Here is a 13,677-nt window from a genome sequence, read left to right on the forward strand (position 1 = left end):
TAAAGGTAAAAATGCCCATAAAACTTGTTGGAAAAGATTAATTTCTATCACTGATGTGAACTGACCACACAGAATATCCTGAAAAAAATTCAGGAGTCATCTGTCTGTGGTAATCTTTAAGATACCAGCACAATAACAGACTCAGCAAAATATCGTCTAATTATCGTTATTGATAAAATCCCAGAAAATATCAAGATATCATTTATTTGTCAATTTCGCACACCCCTAATTCATGTTATTTCATTTATATAATAATGTATTGATAATAATTGTCAAAATCAATATAATTAATACTTTTGACTTGATAAAACTTTTTGTTTTTGTGAAAACTTGTATCTGAATACTTTTGGCAGTCGTTTTACAGTTTAATATGGTACTATAGATATTGCACTACTCCGCTTATATGGTATTCATTTTATTTGTGCAGGTCTTAAAAGTCTTACATTTGAGCTTAAAAATCCTGAAGAAACCCTGTAGCTATCAGTTTTTTTTACAATTATGCCAGATTATGATTACAGTAAAACCTGAAAATGACAAATAAACTCTTAAAAAGAGAAGACTTGCAATAAGTATTGTCACTTATCATTTATTTCAAATATATATCTCTGCAACAAAATGTGTGTGCATGTATGTCTGTGTATGTGTGTAAATATGCTTATAGAGTATTAACATACTAGTTAATACATAATGTCTCTTTGTTTGTGTGTGTGTGTGTATGTTGTGTCTGTGAGCCTATTCTCCATTTTGGATGTGTTTAACTGTCAGCCATACATCCAGGTTGGCCAAGACCACCTTAAGTGCTCGAACCTCGGTTATTGCTGCTTGCAGCTATATTTTTAGAGCTGCCACTAACGACTATTTTTATTTAGATTAATCTATCGACTATTTTTTCGATTAATCAATTATTCTAAATGACTAATTCCCCGCAAAAAACAACAACAATTTTACTTAAAAATATATTATTAAACCAAATGAAATCCAAATTTCTATGAAATCCTTTTTTAAAGTGCAACATAGAGTGCAAGAAGCAAGTGTCCATCTCATAGTCCAAATCACTGAAATCAATGACAACATATCCACGTGTTCTAGTCTACTAATAATACAATTATAATCAAAAAAACACTTTTTAAAGGAGTATTTACCAGAAATATTATTTACCAGAATTTATTTAGGTGAAAAATGTAAATGTGCAGTATTTCTGAAAAAATATTTTTTTTTAAATATAAAATCAATTAATTGGAGATGCTTTTTATTATTAAAATTTAATGGAACAATTAAAATGGAAAATAATGGAAAACAGAATTTGGTACAGATAAAACTGTAAAACTCAATTAATTAGACAGGCTTTTTGATTAATAAAGTAAAAAAAAAAATGAATTTGGAAATAAAATTAATTTCATAGGGCCCTATAATTATATATATATTTAGTTTTTGTGGTAATAAAAATGGATTTAAGTGAACAATAGATTTTAAAATGGCTTAAAATACATATAATAGCAATGATGCAATAATAATTAGTTCAAATAAAGTATCAAAAGCAAGAAATTATATGGTTTTATTGAACAAAACTGTTAAAATACATAATGTATTATAAACAATAGAGCTACTGTAGATTACGCAAAACAACAAAGGCCTGCAGGGGCGTCGACGGCCTGATAATTATTTCAAGATTCAATATTTTTATTCGTCACATACACAATTATACAGAGTATAACCAGCAGTGAAATGTAAGTCAGGTCCGCTCCAAGGACAGTGCAATTATATAGTATACAAATATTAAGAAAAAGAAAAGTAGAAAAAATAAAAGATAAGAATATAAATATAAATGTGCAGGTCAGTATGTTGTTGACTTAAATAGTAATATAAGAGGAATGTGCAAAAGGTTGTACAGGGTATTTAAATAGCAGCAATATGAGGTAGAAAAAATAACGAATAGCTTATTGATATGGTGATACATATCATGTATCATGGAGTCAAGTGATGTTATGACAGAGTTAGAGTTTAGGAGCCATGTAAAAGATAACAGTTTCTGTGGAGCTACTGTGAACGGAGCCGCTGTGAGACGCACGTGCTTAACTACATGCATGTAAATAATTAAAGCGCATATACTGTGTGAACTGCATCGCATATAATTATTTAATTAAATCATAGCTTTTGTGAATTCACAATTATGCTTAATTATGATTTTTAAATTGGTTTAATATATCATGCAGCCTTGGAATATAGTCTAAAAATGCGTTTTATGAATTCTCGTTAAGTGAAATGTGCCACTTCCGGTATTTGGCCGGTTAGTCGACGCGAGCAAAATGAAGTCGACGATTTTTTTAAATCGACTAGTCGACTAATCGCAACAGCCCTATATATTTTGATGGTGTAATCTGAAGGAAGGTGACAAAACAGCAGTCCATGAAAGTCTGTTAGCTCAGTTGAGTTTCCTGATGATTGTGTTTATGTCCTCGGCTCTGGGTCCAGGATCACCAACATCTTTCAGCAGTCCAACTTTGTCTTTAGCAGCATGTCGTGGTACTGACAAACGGAACGGACACAGGAAGTTGTTTACCACCTTGAAGTTCTTTCCAGCAGAATAGATCTCGTGAATAAGGTCCTCTAAACAGATGATCCCATATTGTCCTTGAAACAAAAACAAAAGAAACCCATTAAGAATATACATTTCATTTAAATTTTGAATCGTCAGTATGAAAATTAAAGACTGTCAGACACTTATACCATCACAGAATATCAAAGAATTTATTTTACTTTTGTGCATTTCAAATATTTGCACAAATCCCCCCCCCCCCCCTCCCAAAGGATTAATAATAAAAAAAAGCTCCTTGCAAAAGATTTACATAAATCCTTTTGCTTGTTAAAGTTCAGTTTTGTTAGGTACCCCAAAATGCCCAATTTCCCACTGAATGAAATACTTCTACCATGTCAATGACTTACCGAGATGTTGCTCTATGAGTGTATTGCCAGTCAGAGGAATCCTTCTCTTGTCAATCCTCACCAGACCTCTTTTCAATATGAGCTCACGGACTGATTTCAAGTTGGGATATCTGTTAAGAGATCACAAACAATAAATCAAACAAGTGAAAGTCAATAAAAAAAATTAATAAATAAAAAAATACCTCTAAAGTCCTGGAATATTCCACACAACTTTTTCTCAGTTTTTGTCCTGATTTACAGTGTGGAAGAGTCATCAAAACCAAATCTGCAGATCTGGTGTTTTTAAAAACCGGTTCAGATTTTTTTTTTTATGTAAAATGAACATTATATGATTACTCACCCCCACGCAACATAAGGTTCCACTGTCTTAAGCATTTTTATAGAAGCCTTGCTGACTTTCACAAAGGTGCCACTAAATATCTTCCTCAGCCTCAGCATCTGAATGGCCTTCATCACTTTGGGGCTCACGCCTTTGACCCTAACAAAGCAATCATACGAGAAAATTCAAAACTTAAAAACATATTCAAGCAGATGTAGAAAGGTACAATTCACTCAAAAATGAAAATCATTTCACTCATTCATCTCACTTTCAATCATTTCACAAAAGTAGATATTTTGACAAATTGTTTACTGGTTTTGTCCACAGAATGAATGTTGGTTGAGTCTAATGCACTTTATGTTCCATCAGGTGTAGAATAACATGAAGGTGAGTAAATGATGATGACAATTGTCATTTTTGGGAGAACTAACCCTTTAACCTCATTATGAATGCTGAATAAGTTGACCATACTCTCTGATGTGGACAGCAAACACCAGGATGTTGTTCGCTGGGGGCATGGGCGGCAGAGGTCTATGTTCGAGTCTGGCAAGTCGTGTCTCATCTCGATTCCTCCTCTTGCTGTTTTTCAAAAACTGCTCCAAGCGCTTAAACTTCAAGGAAACTCCTTTTTGGACCTGGTGAAGTTGACAATTTCAATTGAGTTCTGAAGCAATTATTGGACTATTCATAAAAGCAGGTTACCAAGTAGGAACTCTCACTTTTCTCTTCTGCTGTAACGCAAGTTTGGCTTGAGTAGCTTTCATAGCCTGGTACGCCTTGCGTTTCTTTAGAAGATTCTCAGGAACTAGCTTGATTACTTTCTCGGTTCTGAACAAAAAGACATTAAATATGCAGCAAATGGAACTGCTACATTGACCGGAAGTAAACTGTTCCACCGCTGTAGCCGAGAACATAAAAATAATCAAGCAACCGTAAACAAGACGGCGCAACGCGGTCTTTTATTTAAATACAAATGATGGATTATGAGGAGGATGTTTAGGCAATAATTATATTGTGGTATATTTTGCACTTTTAACAATTTACTTGACTACTGTACAGAGTACTGAACGAGAGAGCTCTTGAGATAATTGTTCAAAGTGCAAAATACCCCACAAAACTATGTCTAAAACACCTAGTAAGTCAGTTTTCATTACAATGGTAAAGTGTCAATTTCTTTCTTTGCTGAAAATATGCCAAACTACACACGCCGAGCTCTGTTCGCCATCATTAGGGCCTTTCGCAGCGCAGGAACCTTTTCATAGTAACGTAATTGTGGAACTACCCACTTTTTGGCATGTTCGCACCGCGGGAATTAGGAACGGGTGTAGTTCCAGGAACTCCGTTTGGAGGAACTAAATTAGCTCCTACTTCAGAGTAGGGTCTAAAGGCCAATTGACACTGCACCAACAGACACCGACCAACTCTATATCTATAAGCGTGTTCAGTCGGGTTAAAACAAACTCCAACCAACTCGGGTAACGCACTGATCCAACAACCTCCAACAGAGTTTGTCTGTGTGGGCTTAAAACAGTTCTAGGAACTATCCGTGACATAAGTGTACGCTAATTGGCTAATCGCGTACGAAAACGCCCTCACCCGCCATGATTTAAAATACAGTGTAAACATTTAGGCCCGGTTTCACAGACAGGGTTTAGACTAAACCAGGATTAAGCCATAGTTCAATTAGGACATTTAAGTAATTTTTATAAACATGCCTTAGAAAAAAACATTACTGGTGTTCATCTTAAGACAAAACAAAGGCACTGACATGTTTTAAGATCATCAGTGCAAGTTTCTTTCATTTGAAACAGCTCAGATTAACATTTTAGTCTGGGACTAGGATTAAGCCTTGTCTGTGAAACCGGGGGATAATGTGTAAACATTGTATCATACTGACAGCATTTACCTGAAGATACTGAGATGTAACATTTTCGGTCACGAACGACATGTACCAGTTCATTCAACTCGTTCACGAACGTAACATCACTAAACTGCATCACTATGGCATCATCACGAAGACGAACTATGTTGATACGTGAAATTAAAAAAAAAAAAAAAAAAGATACGTGAAATTTTGGAGGGGCCGTCGGATGGTGACGTAATGACGCATCGATGTAAAACGGGAACATGAAAGGATTATTCTAAAAGCAACTCATGTAAACGCCTTAATCATAATATTGTTTTATTCAGATTAAGGTAAATAATTAGATTACTGATGTCCATGTAAATGTTCTGTCGATCTGTGCTACCTTTTCAGATTTTGCTACCTCCCATTAAAACAGTAGGTAGTACCAGTGGCGTAACTTTGCTTTGAAAAGTGGTGGGGACACCGCACAAAACGTTTTGCTATTTGTTTATTTAATAACCGAATTTACTTGGTGACTGATTTCAGAGTTGGAAATGCACTTAATTTCCACACATGCATCACATTCACAAATATGTCTATAAACATCCAAATAAGCAAAACGTAACATTCACAATGTGGAACAACTTGCTAAAAGGACAACTTGCTAAAAGTAGGTGTGATCAATGCACGCGCTGAACGAAGAATCAACATTACGTCAAGAGTCAAGACAAGCCCACAAAATGTTTCCTCATCCAATCAAATAATTTAACCAATACTGAACTACGCAAAACCTTGTGTAAAACATGAATGAGAGTTCATTTGTGTTTGAAATAGTTAAACTACCTTTATTAATTAAATAAATTAAATTGTTTTGACGAATCTTTTTTTTATGACGTTTTTATAAAAGCTCTATTTTTTCCTCCCCCACCCCACATGTAAAGGCTAGTTAACGGTAAATGTTGCTACCTATAGCATAAATGTTAAAACATCAACAAAATGTCCAAAAGAAAGTGTGGAAGTGATATAAGAAGCTTTTTAGTGAAGCAGCCACGCACAGTAAAGGCCATTGCACACTGAGTCCGAATTTTTCGTCCGAAATTTTCGCACGTTGAAAAATAAATACGACCTCACGTTGTCAATCACGTTTGCACACTGCCTCCGAAATTGTCGTCCGTCAAAAAAAATCGGATCGGGTTCGATTTTTTGCGTTTTTCGCATCCGTATAAAGCATTTTGAGATGCTTTGAGAAGGTGTTTTGACCATTCAGAGCCACCGTACAAGCGAAAGCCAAAATCCAAAATGGTGTCAGACAAATTAATACACTTCGTCTTGCAGCACAGAGCACTTTATGACAAACAAATTGCGGAATACAAAGATACAGAATATAAAGAACTGCTGTTGCCTATTTTTTTATGCCTGGCGCGCACCTTTCCGATGCCGCAGTTCGGGGGGTGTGTGCGTGTGTGTGTGTGTTGGTGTATCCATACCTCAGACAGTCTCTGTTCAGGATAAATTGGTTCACGGAAATTGGTGGTCTTCTTTTTAATATGTGGATTCAGTATCGCTAGCAAAGTATCAAACTGAGGCACTGACATCCTGAAATAAACTTTGAATCTCTCGGGATAATCCCGCTGCTCTTTGATAAGGAGGTGGAACTCTCCTTCCTCTCTGCGCAATCTAAGGATTGGATGGACCCAATATTTCCTTTTTATTTTTCTTTTTTTAAAAAGAGAGAGGCCAACAAAATCATCCTCACTGCTTGAAGACATTTTGTATAGTTTTGCGAATTCTTTCGCAACGGATTAATTAAAACGCATTGGACTCAGTGTGCAAGGTCTCTGTGCGTGATGAATTTTTAAGAATGCGAAAAAACGCATGCGAAAATTTCGGACTCAGTGTGCAGAGACCTTAAGACTAAAATACAGTATTAACATTGTAGACTACAAATAAATTTTAAAAGAGGTACAGGATCTGTAGACTAATTAATTATAGGGAAAGGAAACTACATATCCCATGACGCATATCGTGTATCTCGCGATAGTTTCACAAGGAGACTTAATATTCATCTTTGAGGATGTTGAAAAGCTTCTGACCGGCGGAAAAAATTGTTAAATGAATGAATTAGATTATGAAGAGTGACGATTTGTAGATGGTGCTTTTCCTTTAATACATACCTTACGCAATCTATTTTTCAGTTACTTTTTAAAAGTGGTGGGGACAATATCGAGCCTGGTAAAAAGTGGTGGGGACATGTCCCACCCGTCCCACCCGTAAATTACGCCTATGGGTAGTACAATTCGACATAGAAAAATGCAACCTGTTAAATTATGATTTATTAATGTCTACACCTACCACAACCCTAAACCTACCCTTACAGTAATGCAAATACAGTAATTATGTGTTATATTCGCAATTGTGGATACAGCTACCGGAAACCAACAATAAATAATTTTTTCTACCTATTAGATTTTGTTTTTATTAACGTCTACACCTACCCCAACCCTAAACCTACACATACAGTAATGGAGATACATTAAATGTTGTTAAGCATGAGAAAAAGGACGCAATATTGATGTGCGCATGCGCAGTAAACCCTGGTAGGAAAATCTGACGCGTAGGATAAAATGTCAGGACACCGGTTCTGATCTTTTGTACGCGCTAGTTACATTAAATATGGAGTTGTTTAACCCCTTCAAATGAGGTACCAAAAGTGAGCATAACCGATGTCACTATGATATTAATATTAAAATGAAATAAAACGCCAACAGTCAAAATGCACGGTTATAGTTATTCTGTGGCATTCAGCATAAACCCAATGTCAGATTTAAGCGCTTCATAGTCACAAATGCGATCGTGTTGTCAAAAGATATAAACGTGCATTTTAAAAATAAATAAAACTAATGCTGACTATCATAACGCTAGTGCAAATAAAGAAACAAGTTACTTAACGCCACTACTACAACAACCAATTCCCCTAAATCCACATTTAAAACAAATATCTACACATTACAGTATAAAAAACAGCCAGGAGTAGAGTTGACAACAAACGGGAATGATCAGGAGTATTAAACCTATGATATCAGTAGCCCATGTGAAAACAAGCGCTACTTAAACCCCCATAAACTTCTGTTTTATATGCCACCCGTAAAAAAATTATTGTGCCAAAAAAGTAGAAGTTACTAAAAATGAACAAATATGAAAGAAACTTTTAGGTGGTCATTACAGGATCTGGATATGAAGTTTTGTTGATGAACAAGGCCTGAATATCAATGCCATGTTACTTGTTATAATCAAAGCAAGCAATCTCTCAGAGAGAGAGAGAGAGATATTTTTTGTAAGGTTCAAATACGCACCCTGATTCTGCTGCCATCGCGCTTGCTGTGCCGTCGCACGGAGATGACGATTTGTATTTGCCTCTATTTGTGTAATACTGCCGCCTTGCGCTTTGGAGTGTGTATTACGATTCAGACTCGCATTCACGTTGGCCACCATGTGACTACTTTTCTAACATGTGCAAACATAATTTAAGAAACACGCATAGATCTATGTATATATCTACATCTAGGCTATCTGATCTTAAAATAAGCTAAGTGAGACTTGTTATAGCACTTGCATATCATTGCTCTTTTGTTGATTTTGATTGCTTCCATCTTACTCATTTGTTGTAAATGTAATGTTTCTATTCGTGCGTGTGTGTGTGTGGGGGGCTTGCATGTGTAAACGTTTTTGTATGCATTTATAGCCTATGCTAAATTTATTTAACGTTATTGAACTTAGGTATAAGATAAGATACATTTGATTTAATTAATAAGTGCTGTAACCAATTAGATAGCTCGAATTAGATTTTTTTTTTTTATTGAACACAACAAAATATACAACAGTTTAGAAAAATGTACATAATGCCATTCCATAGTGTACAAACAGTGGATTCACGAATCAAAACCTGCAAATCAGTGAAAAATATTACAAGTTTTCTTTGCTTTTTGTATTAGCATTGTTCTCCAAACTTGTGCAGAAGTCCTTAGTTTTTTGAAGAAATTGAATGAAATTTGGCTTGGATCCTGACCATTTCTTATGTGAAATTTTCCCAAAATAATAAAGTTGCACTAGAAAAGTTAAATTATTATTACTTTCACTGGAATAATACATACATATCAAAATTATTTAAATTGAATAAAATATTTGTTTTCCTTCTAATGCAATTTTCTATATCCACCCAATCCCTGTGAATACTAAACAGATGGACAATAGACTCCTTTTCCATTGAACACAAATCTGGTTGTTATTTGATGTAGGCTATAATATGATGCCGTCGGGACGAAAACAACATCAGTCCAGTGGATTTTACGTCAAAATCAACGTACATTTAGGTCATGTTCATTCAAGCCTATTCCCTGATGGGCCGAGGAGCCTCCGCGTGCGAGCAGCGCGCTCTCTCTAGGCTACAGTGACGGGCTTCGTCATTGTACGTCCATCTGCTACGCAACCCAGCGATTCCTCAATCGCACACAAACCTGCTCAGCCAATCAGATCTTCAAGTCATGCGTCGCCAAGCAACCGCCTCAAACTATGCCATAGAGATCAGCGCAGTCGCGCACCTTTTGCGTGACGTGAGCGATCCTCCTGTTTGTTTGTGTTGCTCGAGGATGAAAATGGCGGTGGGGAGAGATCAACGCGAGAATTAAACACACAAATGACCATTTGACTTGGATGACAGTAGCATTGCAGCTCCGGGAGGGAATAAAGAAGCAGTTTGTCAACAAAGTGCATTTACGACAACAAACACCCGGAGTTTAACGGAGAAAAACTGAGGCCTGGATTTAAAATAGCTCACTGAAATTAGCCCGCTAACCTCGTTAGCTTAGCTAGCCTTCAACTGGAAGGTTTAACGGAAACCATAGCACTACACTAACGGAATTATTCGGTCAGAATAAGATGAACTGCGCTTTTCTCCACTTAACGCTCAAATGCATGTTCAGTCGTTGGCGCTGGGCTTGTAGAAATATTTGCATCTGACTGAATGCATAACTAATCGCTCAGTATTACCCATCAGACACCATCCTCCAAGCCTTCTCAAAGTTCAGCGAGCATCTGCAAGAGGAGAACGGACTAAACAGGTAAAAGGAATGCGTTCGTGTTTTATATTTGTTGTTTTTGAGTAAAGAGATCATATTGCGGGGCTGATCCAGCTAGAGCAGGGTTCCTCAAATCTTTCCCTGGAGGTCCAGTCTGCTGCAGAGTTTAGCTCCAACCCTGATCAAACTCACCTACCTGTGATTTTCTAATGATCTTGAGGACTCTGATCAGCATGCTCAGGTGTGTTTGATTCGGGTTAGAGCTAAACTCTGCAGGAGTGGTCCAGATTTGAGGATCCCTGAGCTAGAGGTTACTTGATCTAAATAACCATATGCATAAACACTGCTCAGATATACGAGTTAGTTTACCAGACAGGTGGAATGGATGTGGCGTTGACGTAAACTGCTTTTCGAGTGATTAGATTTGATCGTTTCTTTTTCATATGGTGAAATATAGATCTGCACTTGTGAGGTCAAAAGATTTAGTTTGGATGTTTGCAGTGTGGTTGTTGCTCATTTTACTTGGTGCATTTGGTTGAAGTGCAAGCTAATGTCATGTCGAGAGACTCAGCATAGTGATTACCGACACCTCAAGTTTGACCTTTTCAAATTGTTGCTGCAGGCTTGAAACTGAAGTGCTTTAGTTGAGAATGCAGTTAGATTTTTCAATTATTTGAGTTTAAAAAAGTAAAGATTGTCTAACAATATTCAGCTCATATAATTAACAATAATAATTATAAATGTCAGTAATAACAATATCTATAATGAATGATTGTTATTATTAATATTGATTGTAAAATAATGATTATTTTTTGTTGTGTCTGATCAGGACAGGTAAATAAAATATTATTTTATCCTGTCATATAGCATTCTACACTGACAAAAATAGGTGTAGGATTTACTTTGAATTGCAAATTGTCAGCAAGTAGGTTTAATTAAACGTGGAATTTTGAAGCAGAAAGGCTGAAATAGTAAAATGCACTCCAAAAATATTTGTTTTATTTACAATGTGAAAAAATAAATTCTTCTGATTATTATTATTATTCATAATAATAGTAATTTATAATAACAATAATAGTTGATTTCATAATGATAATGTATTATTGTTGTAATTATTTTACCAACTAGTTACACCAGTTTTTGTTGTTGTTATTGTCTGATCAATAGCACTAAATATTATTTTATCCTGCCATATATCATTCTATTTGTGCAGTCTAGTTGATTTTGGGACAGACTGCAGTTAGATCTTTGTTTAATAAAAGTTTAATGCGAGTAATACGATTTTTTAACAATATTCAACTTCATAATCATATCAATATTGTTGTTGTTATTATTATATAGGTAATAATAATATTAATGTTAGTAGGTTGATTATTCTTAAGTTATTATTATTGACAATAAAATTCTAATTATAAAAATAATTATTTTTCAGTGATGACTGTAAAACCTTGTGTTCATACCATTATATAAATAAATATACACACATATATGTGTGTGTGTGTGTGTGTATATATATATATATATATATATATATATATATATATATATATATATATATAAAATATAAATATGACCCTGGACCACAAAACCAGTCATAAGGGTCAATTTTTCGAATTCTAAGTTCTTAGCAATGCATATTACTAATCAAAAATTAAGTTTTGAAATATTTACTAAATATACTCATGGAGCATGATCTTACATAATATCCTAATGATTTTTTGGCATAAAAGAAAAATCAATAATTTTGACCCATACAAAGTAATTTTGGCTATTGCTACAAACATGCCCCAGTGACTTAAGACTGGTTTTGTGGTCCAGGGTCACATATATATATATATATATATATATATACAAAACTTCAGAATGTCACATTTTATTATTAGCCGTTTCAACACACATGTTTTATCAAATTAAAAAGAACAGTACTTTTAGAGTTCATCCCACTCATTGATGTGAGCATAAGTATTGGGACAGTTGAACATAAGGCAGATATAAAAGATTAAAAGCTATTATTTAGTTGCAGATCCCTTGCGCACAATCACAGCAGTGAGTCTTTATTCTTTTTGAAGGCCCCAAATATGCAACACTCGTGGTCAGAATTCACAGTTCACTGTCACCCCTCGACATTCCAGCACATATTCATATAAGCATGTCCCTTACATGAACCTGCCAGGAGAGAGATAGAAGATGTGCAATTCCTTGTTTTCAGAGTGTTGTGTTTATGCTTTAGTTTGACTTAACAGGAGTGTGTACCTCCCTTATAACTTTAACTTTATAACAGTCTCCAGTGGAGGAGCTCATGGATATAAACGTTATGAATTGAAATAAACAGATTGCTTTTGATTGTAAGGAGCCGTGTAAATAATCTGTCGATTCATAACAAGTTGGCTTTAAGTTTTTCTTTGTTTCATTGGTGAAGTCCAGCTAATTACTTAATAAATATATGTATATATTTTTTTCTAAATCTCAAGGCAAGTAATTTAAGTATTTTCATACAATGCAACTGTTGATAATGTAGTTGCTGTATTGTCTTACAAAGGTCCCTAATGTTTTTGTTTACATATCCTCACAACTCAGTGAGTAAATGATCAGCAGTCAGATTCCAGGGTGACCAAAAGGTGACGATATCGATATCTTGCAGTTTCCTTCCCTGCGTATTGGTGCGAGCGTCTCACTGCCGCAGCGTGGAGAGGGGCGCTCAGCTGTCCCTCCCTAGACGTCAGAGAGCTGACCTACATCTCTCTCGGAAAAAAAGCTTGTGCAGCAGCCTGTGAGAATGTGTGGGGGTAGGGAGAGCGCGCAAGAGTGAACTAGCAAATGAACGAGTGAGAGGGACAGGAAAGCAAGCCTGCTTTCCCAGCAAACAGACGCCCACCCTGTGCAACGAGAACGGCGAGAAGGGGACCCGGGGCTCAGTGTCCCATGTGTTATTATCAGATCATGCCTGAGCTTAACAACAACTCAGGGTTATTTTTCAAAGCACACAGAAACGGCGCAAGATGGACAAACTCCGCTTCCCTTTTGCATGGAAGTTTTGGCGAGGGGCAGCAGTTTCTGCGAGTGCAGCATCTGTTAACTGCTTCCTTTGCCTCAGGAGTTGTATTTACAGATAGCTGAGGTGGGAGGGACAGTCGCCCCTAAAGTTCAGAAGTACAGGATGTTGTAACAAGCTCAGTGTGAGTGAAACATCAGTTTCTCCATGGATAACGTGCCACACTCTCTCATGTTATAAACCTTGCAATTTTTGACTCTCCTTTCCACTCTCTTTCCACTTTGAAAATTCTCAGCTGTTACTTTTTAAAATAAAACATGCATGCATATTTAATTTTTTTTTGTCTGTGGGAGGCATTAAATTAAATTCTCCCAATTAATTTAATGGAAAAAAATTAATAAAATTTATGTTAATAATTGGTATTCTAATCTTTGTTTTTTGTGTTGTTTTAATTGTTTAAAATTATTACAATTTAATATCCCTTATAATAAAACCATTCTAA

The 13,677-nt window shown here is 35.6% G+C and overlaps 2 protein-coding genes across 3 annotated transcripts in view; one reads left to right on the plus strand and one right to left on the minus strand.

The window, feature by feature from the left end:
* Positions 1 to 1,526: 1,526 nt before the first annotated feature.
* On the minus strand, positions 1,527 to 8,494 carry LOC306880713 (large ribosomal subunit protein uL30-like). 2 transcript variants are annotated; one of them, XM_079434438.1, is made up of 6 exons: positions 8,462 to 8,494; positions 3,982 to 4,090; positions 3,734 to 3,897; positions 3,284 to 3,421; positions 2,944 to 3,053; positions 1,527 to 2,631 (listed from the first exon to the last, which is right to left on the minus strand). In XM_079434438.1, the coding sequence occupies exons 1-6, from the start codon at positions 8,476 to 8,478 to the stop codon at positions 2,423 to 2,425; spliced, it is 747 nt and encodes a 248-aa protein (XP_079290564.1). In that variant the 5' UTR covers positions 8,479 to 8,494; the 3' UTR covers positions 1,527 to 2,422. The 2 variants fall into 2 exon arrangements, with proteins under 2 accessions (XP_079290564.1, XP_079290563.1); XM_079434437.1 differs by lacking the exon at positions 8,462 to 8,494 and having other exon boundaries at positions 1,541 to 2,631; positions 3,982 to 4,312.
* A 1,210-nt stretch (positions 8,495 to 9,704) lies between these two features.
* Positions 9,705 to 13,677, plus strand: part of LOC306880336 (nuclear receptor coactivator 1-like) — a 60,905-nt gene continuing 56,932 nt past the window's right edge. The window contains exon 1 of the mRNA XM_079433816.1: positions 9,705 to 10,225. The gene's annotated coding sequence lies outside the window, so the exon portion shown is untranslated. The remainder of the gene's footprint in view (positions 10,226 to 13,677) is intronic.

The sequence above is a fragment of the Barbus barbus genome, assembly GCF_936440315.1.
Source record: "Barbus barbus genome assembly, chromosome: 14".
Classification (NCBI taxonomy): Eukaryota; Metazoa; Chordata; class Actinopteri; order Cypriniformes; family Cyprinidae; genus Barbus; species Barbus barbus.

Bases quoted from the DNA above. Each gene is read 5' to 3' on its own strand.
- LOC306880713 (XM_079434437.1), bottom strand. From the start codon at position 4,176: ATGTTCTCGGCTACAGCGGTGGAACAGTTTACTTCCGGTCAATGTAGC. The intron at 3,422-3,733 runs GTATGGTCAACT...TTGCTTTGTTAG, and splicing joins TTTGCTGTCCACATCAGAGA to GGTCAAAGGCGTGAGCCCCA. The intron at 3,054-3,283 runs GTGAGTAATCAT...ATCTCTTAACAG, and splicing joins GAACCTTATGTTGCGTGGGG to ATATCCCAACTTGAAATCAG.